This window comes from Polyodon spathula, chromosome 19 (genome assembly GCF_017654505.1).
Source record: "Polyodon spathula isolate WHYD16114869_AA chromosome 19, ASM1765450v1, whole genome shotgun sequence".
Classification (NCBI taxonomy): Eukaryota; Metazoa; Chordata; class Actinopteri; order Acipenseriformes; family Polyodontidae; genus Polyodon; species Polyodon spathula.
Genome location: NC_054552.1, coordinates 23,097,530 through 23,113,310, shown reverse-complemented (window position 1 = coordinate 23,113,310; position 15,781 = coordinate 23,097,530). Strand labels below are relative to the sequence as shown.

At 38.2% G+C, this 15,781-nt stretch overlaps 1 protein-coding gene across 3 annotated transcripts in view; it reads left to right on the top strand.

Annotated features, from left to right (window-relative positions):
• LOC121295116 (coiled-coil domain-containing protein 33-like) overlaps nt 1-15,781 on the top strand; it is a 120,231-nt gene that overhangs the window by 80,006 nt on the left and 24,444 nt on the right. For all 3 annotated transcript variants that reach the window (XM_041219523.1, XM_041219524.1, XM_041219525.1), the window contains exon 14: nt 4,882-5,112. In XM_041219523.1, coding sequence (XP_041075457.1) covers nt 4,882-5,112 — 231 coding nt within the window. The remainder of the gene's footprint in view (nt 1-4,881; nt 5,113-15,781) is intronic.

Here is a 15,781-nt window from a genome sequence, read left to right as displayed (position 1 = left end):
TTTCTGAACCTTCAGGGGTGTTAAACTTTGGCGTTTTAAAAAGTCACCAGGATGTGATGACTGACACAGAACATGATATTCAAAGTGATTCAGTATTGAGTTATCATTTATTTCCATTTTTTGAATTTTCAAAAAAAAAAAAAAAAAAAAAAAACATGAATGAACATATGAGAATCTTAGTAAAGTGGTAAGAAATGTGTTTTAAAGTTGTGGTTATCAATACTTTTAAAATAAATAATATCAATAATGTCAACAGTTACAAATGTACTGCAGAATAGAAAGATGGAAAACCCATAGTCTTCCAAATGTTGATGCAATTACTATATTAATCAACTTTGTACATATTAAGTAACTAAGTCATTGCAATACTCTGACCAATAAGTATCAAAACATTTGTCAAAACTGTCAAAATATTATGACCTAGAACAACTATAAAAAGCATACCCATATTATGCTTGCAGGTCTTGCATTGTATTAAATTGCATTGTGTTTTTTTCTATCTGCTCTAGGTTATGCTTACATCCAAGGGGGGTGAATGGAGGGGTGTGTTTGTCCAGCACTGCTATGCATCTTGTTTGTCTGATTCTTGTTATATAGATTGTTAAATCATTCGTTAAAGAAAAGTAGGAACGAAAAAGAAAAGGGAAGCAGAAAGGATGGATGAAAGGAGTTAGCTTGCAACTGCACTATTAGTTGAAATCTTTGAATGGGCTGCTGTTGTACAAGGGGCAGGTGTCAGGGGAGTAGAGTATAAATGAGTGCTGATCGGAAAATGTGACTGTGCATTGCTTAGCGTCCTCCCTGCCTTCTCATTACCCTGTTGACCAGAACATTCTATTTCAGATCACGTCAGCGCAAACAGATCAGGCCCTCTGTTCGCAGATAGTGCTGTCCCCCTAATTTAGAGAGATAGATTGTGCTTTTGATTACATTCAGACCGAAGTAATTTAATTGTCATCCATATGCCAACTTAATGCCCAGTTCCTCGTTTTATTAAACTAGCAGTTACTTCCTGAGCAAGCAACCTTATTAAAGATGAAAATAAAATAGGAAATGCTGCTCGCAGACAGGGTCAGGAATATTTGTGGCTGGTGGATAGATTTAACAAAGACATTTAATATTTAAAAATTTCCAGTATTTATTCTCGGCATGGTTTCTTGTTTTGTTTTGAGCTCTGCTTAAAAGTCCTGAGAGAAATCTATCTAGATGCTATACCTCATGAGCAACATCTGATTAATTTCTTTGGCAATCGGAGATATCAGATATAGCAGTCCTGTGTGTGCATTCATAATACATTCATTAGGCAGAAATAGGGTTTGAGTGACATTTGTTTTAAGTTATGTTTTATGTTGCTGAACCTGTTTTATTATGAAAGCATTAATTTAACATTACTTCAAATCTGCTTTGTTTTCCCTTGCTTGCATTTTACATTTCTCAGGTATAATACCTTTAGAAACCAAAAGGGCAATGGTATTTACTCGACTTTTTTTTCTTTGCACTGAAAAAAACAGCATCAATTTACTCAATGGGACCCAAACATATTATCTGGTCCTGAGAGGATATTTTTGGCAACAAATCTCATTTTAGGAATTTTTCCGGGAGAATCTACTACGTATTAATGTTAATATTATATGAATGTGTGTGTGTAACAATTTTTTTTTTTTTTTTTGGTTCCTGCATAGTAAGTGTTATTTCCTAATTGCTTATGCCTCAAAAGTATAGAAAATGGCTATTATTCCCCACAAACTTTGCTTTTGTGACCAGGACAGTGATATTTTGAAATGTATGTATTTTCCAGAACATTCCAGATAGATTCAGTGCTGAGTAAACTTGGAGTAACTTCTAGAACTTTCCAGTAATATAAATAGTAGTATAAATACAGGGGCCTTAAGCCCACCAGTTGAGTTTAGTTCCAGCTGCCTAAGTGGATACATATCTGCATTTTTCTGAGATGGCATCAAGAGGCTGCAATGGTGGCATTCCTGATGGGTCTCCAAGGTGGTTTTACCAAGTTTCCCTGCTATCTTTGCCTTTGGGACAGCAGGGACACCAAGGCGCATTACCTCAGGCAGGACTGGCCACAGTGGACCGAGTTCTCTGTGGGGAGGAACAACTTCAAGTGGGAGCCACTGGTGGACCCCCGGAAGGTGCTGATGCCACCACTGCACATCAAATTGGGCCTTATGAAACAATTTGTCAGAGCTCTAGATAAGGAGTCGGCAGCCTTCAAGTACCTTCAAGACTTCTTCCCTAAGCTGTCTGAGGCAAAGGTCAAAGTCGGTGTCTTCGTTGGACCACAGATAAAGAAGATCCTGGAGTGCAATGGATTCCCCAAGAAGCTCACTAGTAAGGAGAAAGCAGCTTGGAACAGCTTTGTCACAGTGGTTCGGGGCTTCCTGGGCAATCACTAGGCCGAAAACTATGTGGAAGAACTATGGCACAATGGGCTGTAGGATGTCCCTCAAAGTCCATATCCTTGATGCTCATCTTCATAAATTCAAGGAGAACATGGGAGCGTACTCAGAGGAGCAAGGCGAGCGCTTCCACCAGGATATACTGGTCTTTGAACGCCGCTACCAAGGACAGTATAATGAGAACATGATGGGAGACTACATTTGGGGGCTGATTCGTGAAAGTGATTTACAGTATAATCGTAAATCCTGAAAAACTACTCACTTCTAAATCTTTTGTAGTCATTTTTGTATTACTTTAGTATAAATACATGTTAATTTGGATTCATATGTTGTTTTTTTCTGACTTTATGTGAACGAAAAGACCGTTTTCTCATTGGAAATAGGTAAATTTCAAAATATCACTGTCCTGGTCACAAAAGCAAAGTCTGTGGGGAATAATAGCCATTTTCTATACTTTTGAGGCATAAGCAATTAGGAAATAACACTTACTACCCAGGAACAAAAATTGTGTTACATAGTGTAATTTGTATTGCTGTTTGGTCCTTCTTTAAAAATGCTATGGTGTAAATATAGCAGCGCCATAATTAGACTCAAATTCTCAACCTTCTGCAGTTTGTCATCCTGTAAGAGTCAACTATGTATTTGGTAGTAGTATATTGAGCAGAAAGGCCAGGAAAATAAAGAATTTTAATGAAACTACATACCCCAAAGGGAAACGGTTTTGAATTATACATAGTACTTGAATCTCTTTCCATGTCGGGTATCACAAATCCATTCTTATCAATGAAATGTCATTAAGTAAAAAAAACATTACTTTGAAAGACAGATAAACCAACAGCCCTCCTACCACGACTAATTGAATTACTCATGTTTTTTTTTTCTTTATGGAATCGTATTATGTTGTTATTTTTTATATACTGTCATTACAGTCCTTTTTATAGTCTTGTCTATGCACAGTGGCACCCAGTATTAAAATGTCAGCAATTCCCATTAGCCTCTTAAAAGGTATACGTCTTCATTTCTTACCTGTTTAATATCCTATTACAGTATGTGTGTTTTTAAAAACAAAAACTCAAAGTTTTTGTTTCAGCTAGTTTTCTTATAGGCTTTTAATGAACTTCTAACTAGGATCCATACCATCTATCCGTTTAGGCCACATCACAACCTTGACACAATGTGGCATAGGCTCTACAAGTTGTTGCAAGTGCCTCAAGGGATGATATTTATATTTCACTCAATTTGAGAATCAGTTGAGAATCTGGGGATTGTGGAGGCTGAAGTCTTGTTCTGCTCCTCACACCGTTCAGGCTCAATACTGGCACGGTGGACGGGTGGCATGTCATCTTGAAAGTTGGCATCACCATGGCGGTACACCATTGTTAGGTGGCCTTGATCCAGAACTAAGTTAACTATGGCATTCAATGGGCCTTTCAGAGTTTACCAGGGTATATATAGTGAACATACAGCTTCCCCATAACTATTAAAAAATAATATGAGATGTGTTTCAGCAGACTGAACTCATACCCAAATGGCTTGCATATAAATGCATGCAAATGCATTCATTAATTTCATCAATGAGTTTAAGCTTTTATTAAAAATGTTTATTAATTCCTCAGAAAGGTAAATGAGTTTCACTATGTACTCCGTGGCCAATGAATCAGAGATTCCATAATATATGGGCCCGGAAATCTCTTTTTTTTTAATTTTTAAATACAGTATTTCAAGTCTCTGTAAAAAGGCAAAAAATCTAATTGTGGCCAACTGTTGTGTTGGTCCAGGCACACAGTATCCGTCCATAATGAGATTTACTCTGGCAAGAAACTCGCATGAACAGGAAGCGGAGATGATGTTAGCACTATCCTCTATCCCTGTCCTGGCATTAGAGGAACCTCTAATGTGATGGGCCTGGAGTACTTGTGGTCTTGTCAATTAAATCAATGGGGCTCAGTCATCTTACAATGCTGATTCTGAATGTTTTCCCGTAATGTGCTTTGTCAGTTTATCTTAGTGTATCTTGCTCTGTTTTGGTTACTAGTTGCTGCTTTGTGTCTTTCTTGTATATCTTGTATGTTTGTTTGCGTATCAATTTTGATAACTGTCTCTGTCACTCCGTCTTTTTTTAATGGGACTTTTATTCAAACAAAAACACTACATAAGGCAAACATTTGAATTCTGACTTTGTGTTCTTCTTTAAAAAATGTATTGTTTTTATATGAATTGCAGCTAAAGCTTCCAATGGAGCTACATATTATACAATATAATGGAAAGAATTTCTCTAGCAGTGATTTTTAATCCTATGCATGATAACAGATTCATTATTGTTATTGCAGTCAAACAAGCCTGCACACAATATAACCTTAATAGGTGATTTTAAAATGGGAAAGTATATCTCTATGTAGTGGTCACTATCGCCTGGTATTGCTTCCTTTTCTCAATGTGGCTTGGTTTTGTTCTTATGTTGTAACAGCGCCCGGACTCTCTCCTGGCCTCTGCCAACCCCAGCCTGCTCCCCACCCTCGGCTCCAAGCCACTGAGTGAGAATGGGGGATCCCCACCCCCTGTCCCCCCACTGTCCATGCCTTCAAAATCCAATGAAGCGGAAGAGGGATCCCCAGCCTCCCCTCCTACTGACTGGAGCACCCAGCCCCAGCACCAGCACCAGCATCAGCACCAGCCCCAGCACCCACTCCAACTCGAGGTGAGACTATGTGATACCATTAGCCTGTTTCATGCTAACAGTGAAGGCTGTAGCACAGCAAATATTGTGACAAAGATAAAAGACCACATTAAAGCACACTACTATTACATACGCGTAGAAGATAAACCGCTTCTTCCTGGTTCCTTTTGCTGTAGGTTTCATGGTCTGCCATCAGAGTGAGTTAGAAGTACAGCACATGAAGTGATTAGGCAGTAACTATATGGTCCATAACACTGTATTTCAATCTGCATACTCCAATTGAAAGGGGGTAGTGAAAATTACATTTGTGTTCATAAGATTTTAAATCCTTTCATTTAGCAAAAACAGACCTTTTTTAAATAAAAATGTAAAATGAATTTGGTGTTGGGGTGGGGTGGGGGTTGTATTCCAACTACATTTTGTAAATCAAGGCAAATCCAGACCCATCAGAATTAATTTCATATAACCCCCCCACAAAAAGCCATCAGAATGAAATTGCTTTTGATCTATGCCCACCACTGCTTCAATCATGGCAGAGATAAAAGGTTCAATATCTGTATCTCATTGCTAATCCCCTAAGCCCCCTCCCCAGTACCGTATTGATTCTCTTCCTGAAACCCTAGATCTGTTTGTGCTGTTTTACAGTAAGGACACTGCAAAAAGTGACACCGTGTCTCTACAGCAATTTCACACTGGCAGGGCAATTATACAATTATTATTCCATGCATGGCAATAATAACACACTTTTAAAATGGATTTGTCTAATGCTCTTTTGCTTAGCCGGTTTTTCGTCTCTCTGTTGCTAATCTCAGTGTCTCCATTGAATACACCTATTAGTACATAGCTAATCTTCTTGCACATGCATAACAGCCACATTACAATTTGCTGCTAATCTTCATGTGCACTTTCAGGGAAGCTTAGGGTAAACATCTTGCTACAACTGATGGGGAAAAAAAGCCCTTGTGAATATGGCTTAAATGCCTTGGAAGGTCAGATTTTAAATGGTGGTGGAATATTTTATAAGTACACTGAAACGGCCTTAACATTCCACAATGATGCCAGGGCACTGTTTTAGTGGGCGGGTCTTGTCCAGTGTTGAAGGACTACTACGTTGCATTCATGAAAACAATCCATCGTGCCTTGTTTGTGACTGGATCTTCCGGTCTCAGTTTGCAGTAAATGTTGCCATTCCATTCCAGTGCAGCCACTGTGTTGAAGGATAAGGCAGTTCCACCTACACCCTCTATCATGACCATTGTGAAGCTGCTTTCCTATATGACCGTTGATTATTAGTTGTGGTGGTGGGAGGGGTAAGGGTTGAGATGGCATGAGTAAGGTTTGCCACCTTGGACAGCTCTGAAACTGGATTTCAGTGGCAGGAGTTGGTCTGTTTTCTGTCACTTTTCCATATTACAAATTGCCTGCTCGCTGTATGGCCCTGCTGCTTGTGGCAGTTAGAGGTGTATCACTGAATCATGATACTTTCTTCACATGATATATCGCATTGTAATAGAGGTATTATTGTTTGTATCGTGATATAAGACCTGAAGCACAGCATCGCTCATTGTTATTTACCTGTTTATTGCCTGTAATATTGTATCGTATTGTGATAGTAGAGCATTGTTACAACCTTAGTAGCAGTACAGTAACTCAAAGAAAAATAGTAGACATGCGTTTTGGCTAGAAATCTTTCTCAGTGTCTTGAATGCCTTGAGGAATAGAATCATCAAATTATTTTATGCCTCAGGAAGTAAACTAGATATTAATGTTCAACATGGGCTTGTAAGATTAACTACCTAAATATGTACAAACAAATATAACCATATAGAGCAACTTTAAACAAGGCCTACAGGCCTAAGAAAGATAACTCAAAACAGCAGACCAGTAAACTAATCTAACCTAATATGTACAGTGTATCTATGCCCATTTAATTTTTATTTTTTCTAATAAAAGACAATGAAATGATTGATTATGTTATCCAAGGGTAGTCTTTCTGTAGAGATTACTTAAGTCTGTGTCATTTGTAAAGAGTGGACCTGTTGAAACAGTTGACAACAGACCCAAATGCTTGCTGTACTGCAGTGGCTGTGCATTTGTTTGCAGTGCCACCTAGTGGTCAACATTCAATTGAACAACTGCAATGCCCTGAAACTAACAAGCTTTTTCTGTGGCTTGATACAATTTTTGGGACAAAAAATTCACACACTGTATAGAGAACATCAAAGGTGGCATAAGCAAATTAATGATTTTAACTAGATTTCTGGAATCCAATCTGTTCAACCTCTTATTTAAGCATGCCATATATATTTAGCTGAGTTTACAGGTCTTTCCACACCCCATATTGAGTTATTGTTTCCTGTGTTGCAACAAAGACACATTTTAATTATAAAATGTAATCGATAGACCTTTTCATTGTACAGCTGCACACTGTTAGCTGAGCCGTTCCATGGAACTCTGTAAAGGTCACATGTATTCCTGTAATGTTATTTTCACACAGTATGTAGACATTGATTAAACGGGAAGAGAAAAGCAGAACATGGAGGTGCAATGGAAGTCATAGCTGCCCTTTTTGTTTTACTGGCACCAGAAGCTGTCAGATTTTATGCTTTTTGAGATAAAAGAAATAAAACTGCGATGTAGCGCGGAGAAAGGGGGGTTGGGGGGGGGGGGCACACATTTCACGCTTCTGATTCCTTCAAGTACCTGACAGACGAGGTCAGATTAGCTTCTCTCCATTTTCTCTCCTGGGCCTCCATTTAAATTTGTGGTTTCCCTTCTGCCCAGAGCGATTTATCGGCGTTATTAAGGAAAGGGTTTTTTTTTGTTGTTTTTTTTATGAAATGCCTGGCTCTTTGTAATTTGGAGTTTGGTACAAGTAATAAACCCTGTAGGTTAAAATCTAGATTTACCTTGAGTGATTTGTCAGGCACCCGTCTGGCTGATTGGCTGACCCAGTACAGGACTGGTTGCTCTCATCGCTGCAAAGTATTGATTGGCTGGTTTTGGTGGATAATAAAATACATTTGGAACAATTCTGTCTTTGTTTAGTATTAGCTGTCCAATAGATGTGAACTGAGCTTTCAGTACAGCAAGTTAAAATGATAAAGACGGCACTGGATTGATGCTGTGAATGAGCAGCGGGCATTTACTGTATGACAGAAGGTCACTAGAGCTGGAAACTGATTAGCTGAGGGTTACTGAATCGTTTTCTAATTCATGTTGGTCACACACCCATGGTTTCAGTTGTACAAAGCTGCATTTTGTGTGACCGAACATAAATAAGTTATTGCCTTTAAACAACGATGGCCCCACTTGCAACTAAAGTCAAAAAATGACACAAGCTATACAAGCTGCTCTTTAATGTAAAATATGGTGTTGAATAAGAAACGTGTCAAACATTTGGCTGCAAGACTAAGATGCTTCTTTAGCTTTGCTCAAATTTAATGTTTTCATTCACAAAAAAAAAAAAAGTTTTCCAGTTACTACAGACCCTGGCAAAACACAACCTTGTTACTTCCACAGAAACATGTTTCATGGTTTTTAAAGCTGTTCCATAATCACCAGGAAGCAATGGGTTAGCAATGTACCGTACATAATTATAGCTGGCAGCTCAAGTATTTCTTAAGTATTGGGAATATGCACTTCTGCAATTGCCTTGGCATATTCTATGGCAGAGGGCAGGCAATGCAGTAGCTGTGTGTTGGCTGTCTATTAGATGGGCGTAATATACTTGTACAGTTTAGTTCTACATATTCCATTGGGTGGATGACCTTGTTAATGAAACGCCTGCAGTATCAGTTAAGTTGTCTGCAGGCTTCTTGAGTATGAAATGCATGTGGATTTAAAATTATACCAAGGCAGCCTGTTTAAAAAAAATGTCACATGGGATTGTGTGTGGGTGTGTGTGTGTAAAATACTGAGGGAAAAAAAATAATTCACAAGAAAAAATGCAAATGTTTTACTTTGGGAATTATTTTGAAACTCTTGTTACTTAGAAGCATTCTACCTATGATATATCAGGGAGTGTCTAAGGGTCCCTTACCTGGTGAGGCTGAATTGAAGGTGCACTCATTTTCTATAGTGGCCCTGCCAGTGAGGTCTGAGGTGGAATGGTAGAGCTGGTTTGTGGTCCTGTCATAGCTTTGTGCAGCTCTGTGCCTGACCTAGCTGTGAACCCACACTGTTCATCATCACAGTGCAATGATAGATTTTTACAGTATAGATTTTCATTGTCATTGCAAGGCACTGAGCAGAAAATTAAACACAGAAAAAGAAAGAGAGAAAATTCATAAGCACAATTTAAAACAGAGATGGATTTGAACGGTATAGATTTTCATTAAATCAAAGAAAGAATTTTAACAAGGTAAACAAAATAAGTTTTTATCCCCAGTGACGTGGATGTAGTGGAGGCAGCCAGATACGTACTTGTTCAGCACATTTTCTACAGATATGATTTAGTATCAAAGTTATGTATAAATGGTTCTATGTAGAGGTGCTTGCTCTCTTTTTACCCTGACCAGAGTGAAGAGGCTGCTGGGAGTTATCTCAATCCCACGGCTCTCAAAGCGACAGTAATACCGCAGTTACGCAGCTGATTAGATTTTGCCCTTTTGGGAAAAGCCTGTTTCCTGTGAATAATGTTGAGTCAGGAGGGGGCTCTGCCTTCTTGGCAGACTAATCAAGCCCCCACTCCCCCTCCTGCCTGCCAGATTGACACTGTCTGGAGAGTCCAAGCCCAAGCAAGCATAATTTACTGCCGCTATTAGAACTGGAGATTGAAGACCATTCTCTGATTTAAATCCAATTCCCATGGCGCCCCTTCTTAAAATCAACCCATGAATCGAAACTATAAATATGCCCACACCTCCATCTATCCTCGTGCTGCCAAAAGCATACCATCAACTGTTTATATAATGTCCATAATATACATTTCCATAAAGCTTCTTAGGCACGCATTGATTTAAATTCAGTGGTTAAGTGTCACATAGTTCATGATGTCCACAGAGCTGCATTGTACTAAAATATAATTCCTTGTTGGTGGTTTACAATATCCTATTAACACTTTTGCCACCAGTGCACTCTGCTGTATCTGTACCTGCGTCAGCTTACATCCATACAGGGCCCATCCCACCATTGTGTGCATTTGGCAAAGGGCTGAAAACATGGCAGACCTTGGTAGCTTCTGGATGTGTTTCAGCACTTTTATTACAGAAAATGGTTCAAAGGGAAGAGAAAAGGCATTATTGTATGACATTCTACATAAATGTAATTAATCAATGTTTATGTTCACTTCGCCCCCTTATAATAGAATAAAGAACAACGCTATTGTAATGATTTCCTTAATCCTACTCCCTAATCTAATCACTAGGGCCGTCAATAGTTTTCTGTCCCAAATTTCTTTAAATTCAAACTGCACTTGGAATTCATTGGCTTTAATCCATGTTTGGCCCCATGGAGCCACCATCCTTTTTTCATGCTTATAGCAAATGGTTCAATCCCATTCTCTGTCTGAACCTCATATGTTTTGATCTAACGGGACTCAGTCATGTGTTTCATGTGCCAAAGCAGTCCCAGTGCTTTCATGTGGAAAGCTATATTGCTTTTATTTTATTTTTATTGACCGGTACCTGCTATTTAATGTAGTTTTATTTGATTTGCTTTTAGCAGCTAGAAAGCTGCCCACAGAAAGTCTTGTTGCCAGGCAACTTGGTCTAAATAATTAAAGGGAACAAAGAGCATTTCTGTCTTTTACCACCAATTCAACTTCACATACACCATGGCTTTCATACACAATTCCTATACACAGATGTGCAAATTAAAACATTTAATTCAGACTGATATGTTTGTGACTTGGCTTATAGGGAGGGCTTCGCTTAAGAAAACTAAGGCTGTAAATCTAATTTGAACAGATTTAACACTTAAACCTACAGAGGAAACGATTCTTTACCGTTTATTAAACTGTCATACAAATTTCCTATGACTAAGTAAACTTTTGTGTTTATGCTCATCTTTATATTTTACTTTTGTATTTATTTCAAATCTCACATTGTTTTAGGATTGCTGTTTTTTCGTTTTCCGATTAAACTTTTACATCCCTATCAACGCAGTTGATTGAAACTATTATTATTATTTTAGTTTAAGCACACAATTCCTAAATAGTGTAGTAGTTTTTATCTTTTCGTTGTGTTAACTGCTTTGTGCTTCTCTGTGAATTAGCCACAACACTTTAGTTTACTGTATTTAATGTACACATTTACATACACCTGTAAACATACGTTTTTTCCCCATAGATTTGTTAGAATGGGCACTATTGATCCTATATATTTTTTTTAAATTAGCCAATAAGAAAACAAGCTGTGATAAAAATTAAGCTGGTTTGGGTCATTTGATTCAGCAGTGGCATTAAATTGTTTCACACTGTTATCATTGTTTTTGTTACCTTATTTTTTAATAATGAGATAATTTAATTAAACTGTTGGTCCTTTATACAGTAAACATTATCTAATACATCTTTGACTGTAATCGTTTTCCTTTAATAATACACTATTTAAAAAAAAAGCTATGCAGTAAATGTATACAGTTTGCCCTGGCTTGGTGGGCCAGTGGTTAAAGTAAGAGGCTTGTTCCCAGCCCAGCCATTGACTCACTGTGTGTGATCCTGAGGAAGTCACTTCACCACCTTGTGGTCCATCCTTTGGATGAGATGTATAACAAACAATGTCTAAGTGACTCTGCAGTAGCAGTTGAGATGCAGAGTTCACCCCTAGTCTCTGTAAGTCGCTTTGGATAAAAGTGTCTGCTAAAACTACTAAAAATAATAATAATAATAATAATAATAATAATAATAATAATAATAATAATATTAATAATGTCCTCTTGAATAGCCCAGGTTCTTGCTTCAGTTTATGATGTATAGAAGACTGATGAACACAGTGAATTAGAATATAATAAAACCCCAGGTGAAGGGTACTGGTTTAACGTGCATATCAGTCTGTAAAAGCGTTGAGTCTTTCTAAAGCCTTTACACACTGTGCAGGGGGTGGCTTGTCCTTGCTGTGTGCAAGGAGTGTCCTTTCTTGCGATCTATTATCAGACTCGTTTCTGTATTGTTTTGTATCCAGGTGTTTCTCTTTACCTATCTCTACCACAGGAGTGACCCGCTCAGTCAGCCCTAATCGCTGTGTCGTTTATCTCAGTTCCTTCCCTGTTATTTCTGTCTGATTCCATCTTGTCAGCAGAGGCTCTGTTTCCATTCCAGAAAGCCTATTCTGAGGATTAGTGTCTTTCCTCGAACCCTGGATCACTGGAGTATAATGTTGGGTTCAGTTCTGATGCAGTAGCAAGGTAATGCACAGATGGCAGTGCCCTGTACTTTTTAAATATGAGTGTAAAATCCAATAGATGTTTTTTTATATTATTTATATAAATGTGGATACATCTTTGAGCCTCTTCTATAATATAACTGATACTATTCACAGTGTGTGTCTTGTTGTGATTGGATGGAGTTCTATATTCTGTTTATGCAGTCATGTTTTTGATAACTCTAGAAATTGTATCTAATAACGGCGAACGAGAAGCATGTGATTAAACAAAGACTAGCTCACCGTGAGAATTGTTTTATCAGAATCGATTTACACTAAACAGAAAGATAACAATGGAAGTAAACTTGTGTTTGTATTTCTGTTGGCTCTACTAGTAGCACTGGCTCCTTCCATGAAATGTTCTTCCCCAGCTCCTGCCCATCAGTGAGAACCTGTTGGTTGCTAAGTTACAGTTAGTCTTAATGGCTAATCATAAAGTGCGCATGGTATAATTAATAACCCACCATCGCTGGCATACCTTGTAAGCGATGGTGAGTTATTACAAGTTTAACACATCAGCATGCCCTGATGGGCATATGTTCAAACTCTAATGAAATGAGAATGTGTTTTTCAATGCATTTTGAAGAAGCAGACTAAGTACTATGATTCAGGGTACAATGCTATACAGCAGCGGCCTTCACTGTACATGTCCTTCACCAGACTGGCTCGTGTCCTTGATGCACAGATGTGCGATTGCTAATTCACTCTCAAACTGCTGACAGAGTTTAATTTAAATTATTCAGTGACCAGACGGCTTTCCTACGGGGAACCTTGTAATTAGATAACGGGATGTTGCGTAGCAATTTTAAGCAGGGTCAGTGGGTGCAAATTGATTTAGAGCATGTAATGTTATTTCAGTATAATGCAGACATATGAACATTGCAATTGTGAACAATTTGAAAGTAACAATAACCTCAGCTAATGAAGAAGACAGAGTTACTTAAATGGGGGATACAGCTGAACAGGTGTTGGATGTGATTAGCAAAGACTGTTGAATCACAGAGCAACCCTGAGAATGCGTTATATGAATGAAAGCCTCACCCATTGGCAATGGAAGGTCAAGGGGTTAAGTTCAGATCCCATTTGTGGAAGCTGAAATGTGAAATTGGGTTGGCAGAAATGATTTGAAAAAGAACAATGCTACAATTTGGAATCATTTCATTTTGTTTAAAAATCTGGAATTGGGTAGTGGTCCTGAAAATACAAATTTCCCAAAATGTTGCCTTTTAAGTTTCTGTTAGTATTTCTAATTTCAAACTGAATTCTGGTAGTCTATCTTTAAATGGTATCTATAACATTGAAAACTGTGAGAAAGCTCTTTTTAGCCAGACCTGCAGCAGAAATGTAATGGATAAAAGGTGGCCATTTCTGCAAATTGACTGTTATAGTAGTAGATAGCATCCCACTATATTTTCATATATGTTTGTACTGTCCTTTTTCCTGGGTGGTTTTATTGCAGTCACTCAAGTAAATTGTGGTTCCATTGTTAGTATACTCTGAGCTAAGAATTCAGGATCAGCTCACCAGACAGAATCAGCAGTGTGTCTGTGTAGCGCCACCTAGTGTACAGGTATTGTATACATACAGGATCAGCATATTGACAGCAGTGCAAAATGGCACTGGCGCTGGCTTTTAAACCGAAACAGGAAACGTCGCTGATGTAGCCTGGGTTATATATAGTATGTCTAGGGCAAAAGAGAATGTGACCACTAAAATTCATAAACTGCTCCTGAACTCAGGTCAAATAACCTCATCGTGTATAAAAAATATTTGAATTACTGCAATAAAAACCAATATTGCTTACCCTTTAATAATGTATACCCGGGTTGGAAATGTACCATTCCAGCAGTAATATTTGTTCAATGATTTTCCAGGCCTCAAACCCTTTAATCTTTAAAGCTTCTTTCTGGAATCGCTGCATAGGAATTTGTATTTCATTTAAGCGACTTCATCTGCAGTACCTTTCTTTCCTGTGGTAGGATTGCTGTTGTCGTTTGCCTAGCCACTGTACGGTACACAAACGAGTTTGCTACAGTATAGAGCAGGGATATAGGCTGGCGGCTGGGATCTGTGTCCTGCGCTGTCGTGTGAAAATGCATTTCTTGCTGTTGCACGCACTTGCTGCAGAGTGAATGGACTGATCAAATCGAACATGTCATGGCTCAGCTCTCCTGCAGTGCCTGTAGATTTCAACGAGCCTGAGCAATTCTGAGCTGAATGTTCAAACCTGTTTAAGCAGTCAGCAATGGACAGTCCTGTTGTGTACTAGCAATGTCTCTCACTCCTATACTGCCTGTAGAAACTGATACCACCTTACTTATTACCCCACAGAGGCCTTACTACATACTGGGTTTAGAGCAGTGACGCCACAGTGTGGTATGTAATTATGTGATGTATCCTCACTGTCCAAAGTCTTATTATATTCTAAATCAGCATGCTGTTACTGTGATTGAACCACCATTGCTCTGATTATCTCCACCTATTCTGATCCTCTAAAGCAAATGTAATCTTACCCATACATTCTAGTTAAAAAGAAAAAAAAAGGGGGGGTTGGTTGCACACATGCAGTGGATTCTGGGAGTTTGAGTTCTAGGAAATGTCAAAACTTTTCATTTTTAAAATCATAATCTACAAAAAAAAAAAATATATCAGAATTTCTGTCATTCGTTTTCTTTTTACAAGAACTGTCAGATCCCATCAGCCTTTGTGGCTCATGTTCAATTCGGATCCTCCAATTGCTGCTTTTCTTAAAGCGGGTTTTCAACGAGATGCTGAAGTGCAGCGTTGAACATGTGAAAGGAGCGCCTGGTAAATGTTTCAATAATTGAAGCTAAAAAGTACCTTTAAAATATATTTCATACAGGAACAAATGAGACCTGTAAAGAAATGATTATAAATATACAGTCATTTACTGGAATAATTTTGTTAGATCTGTCTGACTATGCAATGAATCCTTTTCTAGGTGGTGAGAGTTCTTTTGATAGGTCAGCTGACATACATCCTAACCTTCATACAAGAAGGTTATCTTTTTCATACAAGAAAAAGATATTCTAAGACACCATCATATTCTCAGACTGCGTCCTGACTGTAAATAGGGTCAAAATTCATCCTTAAATTGATCCATCGTTGCACCAAAGCCATCACTTTCTAGATTGATTCTCGTGAACCAGTGATAGTGTGTTGTCTAGGCTACAGAAGAATGTGGCTGCTATTGTGATTGATATTGACTTGACTGAAATGGGAAAATGCAACATTTTTTTTTATTATACATGTCAGGCTGCCATTTGCCAAAAAAAAAAAAAAAAAGAATCAATCTGTGAGGGGTGGCA